The following is a 16222-nucleotide window of genomic DNA, read 5'->3' as shown; positions in this document are numbered from 1 at the left end:
ATAAAAATGTGTGATACACCTGTGTTCGAATCAAATTGTATTTACGTTGTTCAGAAAATAACTTGTTTTGTCGTTTCTATAGCAGGTGTGAAAAAGTACGAGGCGTGAATGCTTACTGCCTGTGTAAGAAAATGGCTGCGTTTGAGAACTAAATGGGAGAAGGAGGGAATAGTAGTAATTCTTCTTTTGTTACACAGGGCTTATTTCATGTCTGTCTAACTCTTGTTGCATTAACTTTTAAGTTGCAGCAGTATGATTGCTAGGCAAGGAAAAGAAAAGAAAAGGAAGATAGTAAGAAAAACCCAGCCCCACCCTTGTGCCTATGCGTATTTCAAAGTGGCAAATACATTTCATGTGAAGAAAGGAAAATGACTGAATTATGATCATATTATGTAGCATCCTAAAATATAATTGCTCAGTGTTTGTTCTTTTTTGATCATATAGTACTTGTCCAGCAGCACAGTAATAGCTCAGTAGTTTCTTTTCAAAGCAAAAACAGAAAAGCCGACTACTTGCTGTCTTGTTTTTTGCAGTAAGATTCTTGGGTTTATGAAGAGCAAAGATCTCCCAATCACTGAAGCGGTATTCAGTAGCCTTGTGAAAGGTCACGCAAGATCAGGGTAATGGTTATTTGTTAATACTTCTTCACTTTTACATAAAGTGATATTGTACAGAAAACATACATGCCACAAAATAGCGTAATGGTTTTGCATAATGTAAAAGATCATCTTTTGATACATTTTTGAAGCAAGCAAGGCTTATTTTGCAAAGGTAGCAGGTCTATTTCTTGTCTGAAAATGTTGCATTTCAAAACAAATTACTGTTCTTGTGTACTGTTTGCAAATTGGCTGCATTTAAACTTTTGAACTCTTTCAATTGTCTAAGTTAAAAAAAAAATTAAAAGTAATAGAAAAATAAAAAGATTTGCACTTTGACCTCTTAGAGTTTTAGTTAAAATAGGTTTCTTTGTGCTTGTTGCAGCCTTTGTTTCCAATAATTAATAACTTAATGAGGGAATGCGGAAGTGACAGTAAGTAGTATTATGATTAAAGCCACTGAGGGTCTTTCTTTTCAATTTCTTTAGAGACATCAAGAGTGCAGAAAATATCCTTTCCGTGATGAGGGTGGCCGGTATTGAGCCAGGCCCAGACACCTATTTATCGCTACTGAATGTCTATGCTGAAAGGGGTGATGTTGGTAGCATCAAGAAGGTATTGCAAGTTTGAGTTTAAAGAAATTTGTTTGATCTTCTGTTCTGTATAACTTTACAATGCTTTATATATATACAGGAGGAATAATAGTGAATTTTATAACTTCTTTCTTTGTAGCATAAATGGTTTTTATTTTTTTTGCATCTGAATAGCCGGTTGACTGAAAGCAGTCTTCTACTTCATGAAAAATATTTGTCTATTGATAGTTGCTTTTTATGCTATGAGAAGATGTGGTGAATAATGCTTACCAGTGGGTGATTTAATAATTCACAGTTCTTAAAACATCTGACTCTTGAATGTGATATAAATAAACCTTGATGATCCTGTTCCCATTCAAGGCATAGAATCCTTCCAGTAAAACTAATTTTTTTTTTTAGGAGAGTTCATATCTGCATCTTAAGTATTCACAAAGTCTGAATAAGATAATACTTTTTTGCAGCCCTTTGTGTAGTTGACTGTTTGAAGTATTCTCTCACCTTTTTTAATTTTCAAATCAAGGAAATATTTGGAAAGGAAGGAGACAAGAAAATTGATTTTAATTTTAATAATTAGTACTGGCAGGAGAGGAACAAATCAGGGAAGAAATAGGAAACATTACTTCCAAATTAAACAAATATTCATCAGCCATGCAGCAACAAAACATTGATTAATTATTCTCCCCTTTTCATAGTGATTGCTTTAGAAAGCCATCTCATGATGGGAATACATCTGGTGTTTTAATATATCATTAGATACTGGAGAAAAAGTATTTGATATCCCTTTTGCCTGTCCCTTTTTACACTGTAAACATATTTGATTCTCTAGAACTTTAGTATTTGCTGCCTTTTGTGTACTTAAACCCGTGTTTATTTAAAAACAAACAAAACAAAAACTCACCAACAGATTTTTGTAAATATTAATCTTTTAATATATTCTTTTTCAAGTCAGTATGGACTCTGTTAAAATTCATTTTTTTCTTTTATCCAGACTCTAGAAGAGGTTGAGAAAACTGAAGGGTACCTTATGGATAGAGTTTTGATGCAGGTGATTTTTAGCCTCGCCAAAGCTGGATATCCTCAGTACATAGAAGATATTAAAGAACGCATAAGATTTGAAAAGGAGTTAATTCCAGGTATGTCCTTAGTTACTCAGCAGTATTTAGCTACTCAGGATGGAGTAGCTTTTTTGCAGCAATAAGTAGTATCAGGAAAAGTAGGTTATTTTGTGATTTTGGGTATACACGGAAAACAGTGTTCTTGCCATTAGTTTGTGGATTCATTTATGCTACTTCTAACAACATTTTTTTGAATGTATAATGTAAACCAATTCTAATATTTCAGATACAAAAAGTAAATATCATGTTTTTTTAACTTGTAAAATTCATTACGACTTTGTAGGAAAGCATTAAGCGCTGAGTCCTTTTTTGCAAACAACGCTACTGTAACTCATGCTGTGACAGCTCTTTGTGAATATCATAAAAAGGGAGAAAATAAACACTGACTTCAGTTTTCTTTATCTACAGTTGAAGTTGTTTTGGATCCCAGTATGTGTAATTTGGTTGATAACTGTTAATTACACTTTATGCCTTTTTTATTTTATTTCTCTTACCTAGTATCCTATTGTGTTACAGTGGTGATGCTTTGCTTGTTTTTGGTATCATCTGTTTAGTGGGACAAGTGAATTTCATGATAATACAAATAATCCTGTAAGGAGTAGTCTCAAATTTAGTTGGTTAATCATTAAAATGTGTGTCAATGATACATGCAAGATGCTTCCCTTCCTAGGTTTCTCTACTTCTAGTATTTTAATGTGAAAATAGGTACATGTGTTATTTTAATTGTATTGGTTTTTTATTGTTTTCTGTTTTTCAATTGCTAGATATGATGAACCTGTGTTTGAATCTGATAACTCATGGCTTCGAAGACATAAGTTTCCATATTTTAAAGTCTTACAATCATTTATCACGTGAAAATGTGGACCAGGGTAGCTTCTTCTTGCAGCACTGTGTCAATAGAAATATGGTATGCAGAATAATAAACCTTTTTTCATAATGCACTTAAAACAGCATATTTATTTAGTTTAATTTAACTGTAGAGATGGAAAATAGTAGATTTTTTACCTGCTCTTAAAGAATCAGATGTTCTAGTATATTGTGCCCATTTACACAAAATGTTGAAATTCACAAGAGGGGCATGCTTGGCATTTGTAGTATCCACTTCCTTAACATTAGAAGACTTCGCTGTTCTTATACATTTTTCAATTTTTCTAAATTTTTTAATTCTTGAAATTCTTTACAGCCTATGAGCAAGCTGAAGCAGTTTTGTAATGAGTTAAAAGAAGCAAAAATGCACTCAGCACCATTGATATTTATTTTGCGTTGTGCTTTGGAGACCAACAGATCAGGTATTCTCCTTATTTATTTTACATGTGCTTTTTTTTTTTAAAGTACTTCGTCACTGCTTAATTATCTTGCGAATATTTTTAGACCTGGCTCTTGAAGTGATGAAGACCATGAAGGAGGAAGGCTTGCCAGTCAGACCTCACTATTCCTGGCCACTGCTAGTTGGGTTCCAGAAAGAGAAGAATCTTAAAGGTTAGTGTATGCGCTCCTCTTACTTTATTGTATACCTAAGGCACAAACCTTTGCTAAAGCACCACCTGAAGATTTACCGGGCTTTTGAAAGTGAGTGAAGACCTTGCTGCATCTCTTAATTTGTGGCAAACATTTTTCCTTCAGAAAGGTTTTTTAAAACTCACCTTTCTTTGTTAATCATGATACAGTTTTACAAATTTACGTAGCTTACCTTTGCATAGGAAGATGTGTGGAAGAGTTTCTTTTTAACTCTTTACATTCTTTCTACCTTCCAGTGGTTCTTCTTGCTCCTCATTACTTTCAAGAGCTTACTTTTGAAGAAACTGAAATCTGAGAGAGCATTTACAAGTAAGGTTATGTTATAATAGCTCTCTTGGACTGCAAATCCAATTCATTTTTTAAAAATGACTTCTTATTATCTACTTGATAAGCCACATGTGAGTTTAGTTACAATAATAAAAACTGCAGGAGAACTTACATCACTGAATGTGTGAGCCTGACCTGACAGCATGCTGATTGAAGGACAGAAATGCTCAATCTTCAGGATTCTTAAGTAGATTTAAGCATTTAGCATACTTTCCCCTGTTACACATGGGGATGTCTACAGGATATGAATAAGAATTGAACAAATATTAAATTTTAGAGTACAGTATCTAATTCTTTGGTTTGCGTTATTGGTAATTCAGAAAGAATGGTATTGTAAAAAGATGCTTTTAACAGAAGTACTTCCCCCTTGGGGAAACAAAAAACTGTCTTTTTCATCTTATCTCACAGTATAATGTGCTTTAGAATGAGATGCAGAGTTGTTAGTGTGACACTGGGTGACAAACAAAATGCACAAACAAAAAAAAAGTGCTTTTAGCAGACTCTTCATATCGCAATTTTATCTTAAATATACAGTCACATTCCAGTTTGGAAGAAATGCTGAAACAAGTATTCCCTAATTGTTTCTGGCTATAAAAATGTCTCAAGTCTCTTTCAAAAAGCCTTTGTGAAAACAATATTCAGGTTTTTATTAACTCCTTGGGTTCTGATGTGCTAGACAACTTCCCGAGTTTAACTTATTCCTGGTTTCAAGTGCTTGAAAGTTCAGTGATATTTTAAGTCTGTCGGTGGTTTAGTTTGGTCCTTTGTGTTTTAATTGGGAGCACAATGTTGCCAAAGATAAGCAAGATGATATTTTGTCATAGTTCTGTATATGTAGGTGATGCCTACTGAACGAAAAAGGCTGGCTATTGCTACAAAGAAGATTTCACTTCACTTAGGAAAATAGAGGAGATGCTGAAAGTGTTAGATTCAAACAAAGCTCCCAAAGCTGAAGCTGTATCATTGTGTTCAGAGAAACTCCAGCTTCAGATTGCTTTTGGTTTCTGCAAGTTCAGAGGTTTCCTTTATTTTTGACTCCTACTGTAGAAGTCAATTGCGCTTTGGCTAGGAGTTCGTACTGATAGTCATGTGAGCAAATTAAGAGAAAAATGGTTGGAGAACAGATATTATACCCTAACTCTCACTTTCTTTAATGTATTCTAGAAAGCCTTTCTATCTGCAAAGAGTTTGGAGGTATATACTTTTGTATGACTGTATAATAACATCATGGATGTACAAGCAGATTTTTGCAACCTCATACTTAGTGTCTGAGTTTGAACTATCAGGCATGAAAGCTACTACTCTATACATACCTACAGTGATGTTGCAATTCTTGAAGTATGTGAGAAGGTATCTAAACATTTTTTTCTGCAGTGAGGAATCAGTGGAATTATACTTGCTACAGTGAAATAAATCGTCTTCCCTTGTGCAAGCTCACACTGATTTTTGAAATTTAATAGTAATTAAAAAAAATAGAAGAATAAATGAGAACCACTACCTCAAAATATAACTGATACGGTTAAGGGAAAGTAAATAAGGGTGGGGGGATAGCACCCTGAAATTTTCATAGAGATTACAAAGCAAACAATAATGCTTCAGTGAGAACCTGGAGGTGATGTCAGACAAATGAGCAGAATGGTGCTTTCTAGTAGCAAAAAAAAAGTAACAGGACTGTGCAAACAAAGATACAGACATGGTATCGCATCTCGTACTAAAAAGGAAGTAATAATTCCTTTCTCTACAAAGTAGTAGTACCTGGCCTAATATGTATAAGTTTGAGTCTCTGTATGGGTAAGTTTTTGAAAATGGAAAATAATTTCTTGGGAGGGGGAAAAAACGCATCCTAAAAATCTGACAGGAAGTAGAAAGACAGTGGTCTAAATCATTAAAGAACACAGAATATGAGCAACAACTTGTCTAGAACTTCATGGTACAAATGCCTGAATCAGTACATGTAGTCTGACCCAAGCAATTATATAACTAGTAGTAACATTTAATTGCACATTTATCTAATGTTTATTATAACAAAAGCTGACACGGGTTATCAAAGAAGATTCCCTAACTTCTGTGTTATGGAATTGAAGCCAAAAGAAATAAGAGTGAAATAGTGGCTAAGAGGAATAAAGCTAAATAGGGCATTTGTTTAAATATACCTTAGAAAACTTAACTAGTCTGAGCTAGCAGCCAACACTTTAGAGTCATTTTACACAGGCAGATAGTTTCGGATGAGATATGCTTGCTTTAGGGTGCATCTTTTGTGTAAGTTGCTAATTGCTAACTTCTGTCGTGTTTATCTAAATAAATAATGTTAGGCTTAGGATTGAAAATATTTAAAGGGGTTTAAAAGAGCTATATCAGTAGATCTGAAAATGTTATTGGCATTGAGGTTCATCTTGTATATAAGCAGAAAAGCCTATTTAAATTAAGCAGAAATGTTTGACTTGGCTAATAACTGAACATATTGTTCCACTCCTTCATTTTTATGGAATCACTTTAGTTGTTTCTAAAGATAGTTTTGTTTTTTTTAAGTCAGTACTTTAATTTTCTATTAAACTGTTCTGGTTATACACAGAGCATGGCTTGTGAACGATAATTCAATTTTTACTCTGCCTCAAGGATAGAAAGGTTTGATGAAAAGGGGAATAAGTGTGAGTCCACACAGAGGAATGAGTAGTGGTTTCCCCAAGTGATTCTTGAGGTAGTGTTTTGTAGACAGATCTCTCCAGCTACAAAATTCTCAGTGCATCTCGGATTAACAGCATGGCAGAAGTATGCTGCATATTATGACTTTTTTCCTGAACACATCATCATTCTTCAAGTTTATTTGTTTGGATAATTACTTTAAGCCCAATTTTGCTGCCTTTTCCCATGTGGTACTGTTCTTACGTGCCTTAGAAATTCCCCTGTTCTGGTGGGACCATGTTAGGAAGGAGGAACACTTGTAAGAAACTTGAGGAATGTAGACTGAAATATGAGCCCCTCACTTCACAGTCTTTGAGAAGTAGCAAGTTGTTCTGCTCTATCATGGAGATATTACTGCCATCTTATAATTGATGTCTTTTGTGTTTGGATATAGTTATTTGAACATGGAAAGGTGCTTTCTTATCTCTACTGGGGTGTTCCAGAAATGTTTCCAGTACCGATTAAAAAGGAGAACAGAAGTTAGGCTGTGTTTTGTTCCCTACAACTATCCTCTTACAACTTAGGTATTTGATTTTTGGTGTTCAGCTCTTGCAGTGTGAGGTCTCAAAAACATCTTGATCAAGCAGGGTAGTGGCTGGAGAGATTTATTGTGAGGTCTTATGGGTTCGAGGAACTATTGTGCATGTAGGAAGAAAGGACTCTGGCAAAGTTTTGAGTGTTATTTGCGGTAAATAAAAATTGTAAAACTTTGTGGGTTACTCTCTTGATTTATTTTTTTCCCCCAAATGCAGAAGAATATCAGTGCAGAGTATTCTGGATAATTTCAGAGTGTAGACGAGTCTACAATAAATATTTTTAAATAAGGTATATCAGATGCAGACTTTTTGAATGAACTGTTGTATGGTCCACAGAGACTAATCTTTGGCAGAAGAATAATGAACTCATAGTAATTCACAAAGTCTGATCGGAGACTGTTCGATTGTTGCATTTTTTTTGTATTGTTCAGTGTGGTTTGTAGTCGCACCTGATCTTCTAGATCAGTATTCTCCAAAGCGAGGTACGTAATACGGTCTATTAGGGTGTGGGGTCACTGATTGGAAAAGAAAAATATTAAAATAGTATTTCATTTTTTATTTTTTGTATGTTCAGTAATGTACAGAATATATTAGCATAGCCATACACGTATGTAATTCCTAACTGAACACACAACTACTGTGGGGCTTCATTCTCAAATCAGAGACTGGTGTTCTAAGTACATGTAATTGCATTTCTTTCTTCATTTTAGTCTATTCTTTGGTACCTGAGGAAAAAGAAATCATAAGTGTGTTTTCTAATACTGTGATGAGGTGCAAGTGATTTCTAAAAAAATCAACTATATTCATGTAGTATTTTGATAGAAGTGGGAATGTTTCATCACTTTGTGTTGCCGTATGATGATAACATAAATACAAAACTGTGGAATCTTTATTTTTACTAACTTTCTATTCCAAAAAAAACCTCCAGATCAGGCATTGTTGGAATGAAGAAGTGAGTGGCAGCACTCATATATATGAGTGTATACATACTCATATATATATATATATATATATATATGAGTATGTATATATTTTTAAGTTTGGCCTTAATTTGGCTATGTGCAGTACTTCAGTATACTTGCTGATGTTCCTCCTTAATTTTCATCCCGGTCTTCTTCTCGTGTCCTAATCTACAAATGTGCTGTTGCATGACCTGGCACAACTCCTGAGCAGGTAACGTTTTTGTGAGAAATGACTACTCAGGAATGATTGTTTAACAAGCCACTTTATTTAGTGCTTTGGTCGAGGTACAGAATTTGAACTCAAAATTCCTGAGTTTTACCATACTTTATTCACTGCTATAGCTACTTCTCACACTTAAAGTAGTGCCTTAATGATACGTATTGGAACTTCATTATTTTTGAAATAGTTTCAACTGAAGGGGGTTTAATACGTTTGCTGAGAAGGTGAAAATGTGAAATAGAAAGTAGCTGTCAAGATTTGAAAGGTATCGGGAAAGACTTGCTGTATTTAATTCTTTATTCCTATTTTCACATATTCCGGGCCAAAATCAGAGTTTTGTTTAAGGCAAACTCGAACAGATGATGCGACTTTAATCTAGTGTGACTTGCCTGCATGTATTTGCAAGTGCTCAAAGGGAATTCACATTTGATTATTTGCACCATAGTGCACTGCATAAAATATTCATGGAAGTGTCACTTTTCCATAGGTGGCACTCCAGGGCAAAGACAGGGACTTTGGGAAACTTTACATTTTTAAAGTAATAAGTATGAAATGCAAGTTGAAAAAAACATATGCTGTTTGGAACTGGTGTCCTGCAGCAACTGACAAATCATTTTTAGACCAGCAAAAATGATAATACCTGTATTGGTTTTGACAGAGGTTCAGAGTTTGCTAGCTAGGGTTATTGCAAGAAGTTTCTGCACATCAGAAGAGTGCGAACAATTAAAGAGCATGAAATATACTCTAAAACTCTATGCTCTAATTGTTAAGCTCTATTAAGATTTGATTTCCACTGTCTTCAAATGCACATCTACAGTGGTAATACATGTGTGAATTGATCCGAATCACGTAGAAGTTGTAACATAGCTTCACCGGGGCTTTGGAGACTCCAATCTTTTTCTAAATTTCCAGTTTGAAGCTGATGCATTGATACAGGCAGTAGTTAACCCATTTGCTGATGAAAATATTAACTTGCTTTAAACAGATCTTTAAAAGCTTTAAACAAAAACATAGGAATGGATCTTGCCTTCCTAAGTGGGACTGGATTCTGGGAACAAAGCTAAGAATGTATTACATGCCAGTAAATGTACTTCTATCTTGAAATTCATTTGATTCTTTGCTCCAAATTTCAAATCTGTTTTTATGCCTAATAGTATAGGCGTACATATCTTTAAAATATGTTTTACAAATATAAATGATAGTAACAGTCATTTTAACTATGTTAGAAAATAACGTTCTGTACGAGCAGTAACAAAGCACTTTCTATGCTAGCTAACAAAGAGTTTCTTGGTTTTGATAGTGCAGCATGCAACAGGAAGTCTAGTAAATCTATTTCAAGTTTCACAATTAAGAACTTCATTAACACTTCAAATAAAAATGCAATATTTTGTGTGGCATTTTCAAGAAGGGAAATTGAGGAGGCAAGTCTGGTTTTTGAAATGCAACATTTATTTTTAAATGTTTCTCCAGGTATTCTTTTTCTGCAATGCTTAGCTTTACCTATTCTCTTTTGATAGGTGTCTTTGAGGTCCTCAAAGTGATGCATGAGTTGGGGGTGGAACTCAATGCAGAAACATACACAGACTATGTTTTTGAAAATTTTGCTGATAGCGAAACTGCCTGTGCCCAGATGAAGGTGAGTTTGCATTTAGAATTCATAAAGGTGATTATTGTATGATGTGTTTCTCTATATGTCCAATGTGAAAGGTTTACGTACCTGTACTGCTCTAAATGTGAACTTGCATGATCAAGCCTGTTTAGTATATTGAGATTACTTTTGAAGTGGTTATTGCTCTGTTTGCCCTGCTTTTTTCTTTCTCTGTTTCAGAGCTAACCTAAATATCTTCCTTGGGTTTTACTATCTTTCTGTTTCTAGAAGTCAGAGACTAAATATATGAATTACTTTTCTTTTTGTCTGGGGATTAAAAGTATGACTATGCCAGTTATAATTATTTCCAGTGCTTTTTTTTTACTTGATTCAGAATTTCAGATGTAAGAGTTCCTCTCCCACTCCTTGCAGTTGCTGACTCTTTTCCAATTGATTTTGATACAAATACTGGATAAATTTTGAGTAACAACTCATCTAGCTAGCCATGCAGACATCTGTAGAGCACCTTCTAGGTTACCAACAGATACCAGTACAAGAATGCCAGTGTTTTTGAGGAAGGAAGCATTTAAAAATAGAAGGTATCAGAAAGTTTTCTCTGTATATACTTTTTTTTTTTTCTCTCCAGGAAAATAATTGCCTCTTTGAAACTGAGGGACTCTTTGTAGCACAAATTAGACATGAAGCAGGACATGGAAGACTGAAAAATGTTTTGTCTCTATGTAAGTATTTCATGTTGTGTGTTACTGTATACTCAGTGGTAGTGCTGATACATTGTGCGTAGGCTAACGGATTTAAAGGTATAAAGATATGTGGGATATCTGAGCAAAGCTTTCATTACATGAGGTTCTCTGTGACAAGATGTCAAACTCTTGAAACTTCTAATTCTGGACAACGTATCATAGTTAAATTGTTTTTTAATATTGAAACTGGCCATGACATTAAATTATGTATATTTAGCAAAGCTGTGATTGTGATAGAATTATAGAGCACTTAAAGCAATTTGCCTTACGCAAAAACTGTTTAAGACTTGGCGCAGGAATTGGTCTTGTTTTCTGTTTGTGTCATAAATTACTATGGGATGGTAGTCTAACCACGTTTGAACTACTACAGAATAATTTATGAACAAACCAGCTTTAAAGAACTGAATGGCATTGATGTTAACCTGAGGGTGCTCTGCTGGTTTGTTTGCCAGTGGAAGTTGTGTATGAATTTGACAGGGTAATTAGGTCATGGAGTTGTAACAGCATGACTTAATCACTTAAGAGTTCTCTCCAAAGACTGTTCTGACAGTCACTGGTTGCAAAGGTTAATATATTTCATTGATTGAAAGTATGCAATGGGATGATTTGCTTGGTCAAATAGTAATATATGTTTCTCTTCAGAATTAAAAACATGTTTTTTGCCTATTATACTGAATTCATAATAAAACTTCTAATCTTGTATTAAATCCGATGGAGAAAAAAATCTCTTAAACAACAAATATTTTTGTACAAGACTGAGGGAAGAGCTTAAGTAGACTCCTGCTGTAGTTGTCACTGACTTCTCTATTTAACTAATAAAGGAAAATATGAACTGTATGCTGTGACCCTGGGAGGCTGTATTGAGGCTTGAAAAATAATGTTAACTGTAAACTTGTAGTAAAACAGAGTAGCCCCGTGTTCATCTTTAGATTAAAAAAAATCACAGTAAGAAGCTGCATTTAACATGGAAACTTCAAAAGTGTGTCCATATGAAAGCTCAAATCAGTTTTATTTTTTTTTGTATCAGTATCTAAATGAGTAAAAGTAAAAAAAAAAAAAGCTGTTAATCAATGATTTGTTCTTGTAATGAATTGTAATTGAATCTTGTAATTGAATCAATTAGTGAATCTTCTAAGGTTCACCTTACACTTTGCCATTACTTTTGTTAGTTACTAGTACAACAGAAACATTAACTATGAAAAGTATAGTTCTTGAAACAGCTTTGAATTTTATTTAATTTTATTTAAAGGTAGCTATTTATTAGGAGCATATAATAAAATTTCTTCTAGAGAGTCAAATAGAGCTTTTTTTTTTGCCTACGTGAGAAAGTGTATCCACTCCCTTCCTATCCCTGCACCCACCCCTGTAGGTTAAATAAATTGTTAATTTTTTAAGGTGTTATAAGGCACAAATATCTATGTTCCTGATATAAGATAGCCATATATGATCCAGGTACATAGTAGGCTGCATTTTGTTTTATTGTCATGAAATTGCTCTCACACAGTGTATTGCTTAGCTGTTGTCTGGGTGTTGAATTGAAATTTTGAAATTTTGTAGTGGTATTTCTTTTTATAAAGACTATTGTTAATAATTCATGGCATCACACAAAATTTCTTTTGAACTTGAGCTTTAAAGGAAGATACTCCTGTATTAGTTTACCAAGTTGAAATGATGCTAGTAAACCTAATTAGCACGTATTAAAATGGTAAGGCAAAGTTATTAAACAGCTGACTGTATTTTGAATTGGCTTCTTTTGCAGTACTACAAAGTGGGGGAAAAATAGATGCAGTATTGAAAATAGTTGAAAATTGTCTCATCAGTGTAGTCAGGGGAGGCAGAGGCTGTGTATGAGTGCTGGTTGCTATCTACGTGTATTGATTCAGCTTCTCCTACCTTATAATGTATAGATTTCTCCTACTGACAAGATGAAAACTATGAAACATCAGCTGAAGAATCTGGGCGCATAAGGCAGCGTACATGAGAGCTGCTTTTCTCCTCTATCATGCCATTCCATTCCACTTCATTGTCAGCCCCTTGATTTTCTCAGACTTGTTTGTTGCTAAGGAAACCAGGTTGCCGATTGTCAGCAGCAGCTGAGCATACCAAGATGCTTTTTCTGCTCCTCTTTTTATGAGGAAAAAGTTTCACTGGATGAGGGTTTGTGTGGAGGGCTTCTTGAAAGCAACTTCACCTGAGAATTTAAAATTAAAACAGTTAAGCATTTAAAACTTAATTTTCTGAATGCCCACTCTTAGGCTAATGAGTATTTTTGTGTGTTGCTCCTGCATTTTATTTCTCAGGTTCTCAAAGAGCTGGTGTTTTTATTGCAGCCCTTGTTGAAGGGGCCCAGTGTGTTCAGGTTTTTAGAGGGTTTAATGATATTGTGGCAGTGAAGGCGAGTGCAGGTGGTTTTGTACAGTGCTTGCATACTATGGCTGTTTTTCTCTTCTGTACCGTAATGCTGGAATGAGAGACAGCAGTTGTAGAAGAGAAACGTAGAATGATTTGGAATATCTAGGGAAGGAAAGGAGTAAAGTTGAGTGTGTAGACATAAATGACCCTGAGAAGTCAATTATTGTTAAAATAATTTTAGTTTCCTGTGTGTACATCCAATATTGTAACAATTCTGAATGTTAATATTAACAGCTCAGTGTTATTCGAAGATTTTTCTTCCTCTTTCTCTTCCCTTACATTTAACTAACTTAATTCAGTGGATAATGCACTAGATTGATAAAACTCCTTTTTCTTTCTTGTCAAGCAATTTACACTGGCATAAACACATTAAGTATCATGGTTTTAAAAAAAAAATTGTGAAGCCTATTTTAAGTCAGGTATTCTGTCTAAAACAACTCAATAAACCATGTGCCTGTGGTGTGTCTTTTTCTTTCCAGTACTAATTCCTCCAGTTTTGGTGATTAGAGTTATATGGTTTTTATTTTGCTTTTTGGAACAGGGGATTTCACTGTCTTGTTTTCTGCAGCGAAAATGCTTTTTCCTCTTACTAATTTGCATGAAAAACTTACATGTTAGCTACTGACACAACAGGCAATTAAGAGCCAAAAAATTTCTCTTGGAATATTTAAACTCTTTAGAAAGGAAGCATACTGAGAGCTGATAAAAGCCAGGACTTTTTCCAAAACCATAGCATTTGAAATTTTTTTTTTTTGGTCAGCGTTTACTAAGCTAACAAAATAGTTTTAACCCCTCCTTTACGTGACCAACTGATGGGTTGGAGTTCAGGGCTTTTTCAGAATGACCATTCAGAAATACTGCTTTCATTTACAGTGTCTTCAGCAAGCACACCTCCCGTTGATTTTCGTCAGTTCAGAAACGGTCTCTTTTTGGGATTTAGAAGGTAAGGTTGTTATATGAATACCCCTTTTATTATCTCTGCCTAAGTGCCCTCTCTGTTGCCTTGTTGAGCACAAGTCTGTGCAGTCTTTGCCCCCTTCCTTCCCCCAGATTCATATTTGGGAATTTTTAAGTAGAATTTCTGCTATAGCAGATCTGAGCAATATTTCTGTTTCATTCTACTCTTCCTGGTTTCCTTGCCTCTGCTATATCTGAGCATACCGCTCTCGATTATTTTCTAATTTTTGACAGTATACAAACTTCTAAGCATAATAAATGTTTGAAATTTTATATTTGTGAGCGTTTTTGTTGATAAATTGGTGAGCTCACATATGACTTTCCTAAAGATTATCACTATTAACCCTTAAATGGCTGCTTAATGAGAACTAAATACCAATAGAAGGCAGGCATATGTCTGATAGCTTAATTGAGACACATTGCCATGACTTCATATTCAGAGCTATTTAGCCTCAGTTTGTAAGGAGGGTTTCATACTACTTGCAGGGTTGTCTTAGGCTTATGGAAGTATGTGTGATTAATGAGTACTTCTGTCATTCTTTTTACTCCAATCAAAAATTAAGGACCGTGAATAAGGGTGGATTTTATTTTCATTTCCACACCTCAGAGGTCTCTATAATATTACTTATGGCAGGAGTCTGAAGGCTAGTTTTCATAAGTAATTTCCTAAACTTTTTTAATGGCTATGAAAAGTGACAGTGTTTAGGTTGTATATTAGCAAAGCATACCAGATGAATATGGCCAAAATAATTATCTAGTAAATAGCAAGTTCTGTCTAGCTGATCATGTTCTACCAAGGGAAAAGGAAAAAAAGTGAACCAATATTAAAGCTGAAAATGTTAACTATGTGACCTTGACTTCGAAAGGATAAGTGCAATACTGTTTCAGATCGAGTTGGAGAACCTGCTGTTCTTTGTAGTTGTCAGCCTCATAGTAATACGTTTCAGATAGTTAAATTTCTATTTTAATTAAAACATATTTCTGTCTGCAACTATAGATAATCAATTAAAGTAGGATTTGTCCTAAGAGGGAAGCCAGTGTTCGCCATGGTCCGCCAATGCTAGTGTGAAATTCCCCTACTATAGGAGAATTGTGCAGGTGATCAGAATGCGACTTAAAGCAAATGCAAAACATTATCAACGTGTATTGGGAAAATTAACTACTGAAGAGTCATACCCACCTTAAGCAAAATAGGTATCCTCTCAGGCAGTAGAACAGTGAGTCCTGTTGTAAGCTCAGATGTCCAATTACTATTTAAATCACAACTCAGAACAATGAAGTAAATTGTATTTCTTTTTTTTTTTTTACTTCTGCTGACTGTGGTCCCTTCTCCTTGCCACTTTTAAATATGGCCTCAGTGTTTTCAGTTCTGTAACATTCCGCTAATGTTCGCTTTTACTGTTACCTGGCTTCAGGAGCTGTATTATGAGGTTGGCTGTGCCTGAATTTCACCTTTATATTTCTGAAAGTGTGCCAATTCATTTTTCTTTTTCCATTTTGAACGTAATGGCTTCGACAGCCTAAAAATGAAGCTTAAGCATACGATAGGATAAAAGAAGAGAATATTGGTTATCATGATATCTTTTTTGAGAAACTGAACGCAGCAGAATTTCATGTCTAGATGCTTGTCTCAAATGTTGAAATGAGCAGAGTTTCAAACTGATGTACTTAAGTCCAGTACATAGACACATAAGGGACACATGAACAATGTCTGTAGCAGACTAGTTTATGGATTTCTGTTGAAGCTGCTCTTTTCTAGTTATTGCTTCAAAGTATTCCCATTCTATCTACCTGATGTACCATTACTATTTCAGAGTCAAGTACTTTGGAAAATTGATGCATTTGATATCTGCCGTTCATTGTCATGCTGTCAGTGGTGGAATGAGTTCACCCAGGAAAGCTTAACTAACCTCACAAATAGCTTCTTTTTTTCCCCTATATTTGGACCTGCGTTT

At 34.7% G+C, this 16222-nt stretch overlaps 1 protein-coding gene across 3 annotated transcripts in view; it reads left to right on the top strand.

The window, feature by feature from the left end:
• Positions 1–16222, top strand: part of LRPPRC (leucine rich pentatricopeptide repeat containing) — a 90692-nt gene that overhangs the window by 15088 nt on the left and 59382 nt on the right. For all 3 annotated transcript variants that reach the window (XM_021390609.1, XM_021390611.1, XM_021390612.1), the window contains exons 6-14: positions 534–620; positions 1085–1211; positions 2178–2322; positions 3069–3211; positions 3488–3593; positions 3676–3783; positions 10067–10185; positions 10784–10877; positions 14184–14253. In XM_021390609.1, coding sequence (XP_021246284.1) covers positions 534–620; positions 1085–1211; positions 2178–2322; positions 3069–3211; positions 3488–3593; positions 3676–3783; positions 10067–10185; positions 10784–10877; positions 14184–14253 — 999 coding nt within the window. The remainder of the gene's footprint in view (positions 1–533; positions 621–1084; positions 1212–2177; positions 2323–3068; positions 3212–3487; positions 3594–3675; positions 3784–10066; positions 10186–10783; positions 10878–14183; positions 14254–16222) is intronic.

This window comes from Numida meleagris, chromosome 3 (assembly GCF_002078875.1).
Source record: "Numida meleagris isolate 19003 breed g44 Domestic line chromosome 3, NumMel1.0, whole genome shotgun sequence".
In the NCBI taxonomy this organism is placed as follows: Eukaryota; Metazoa; Chordata; class Aves; order Galliformes; family Numididae; genus Numida; species Numida meleagris.
This window is presented reverse-complemented; position numbering and strand designations above follow the sequence as displayed.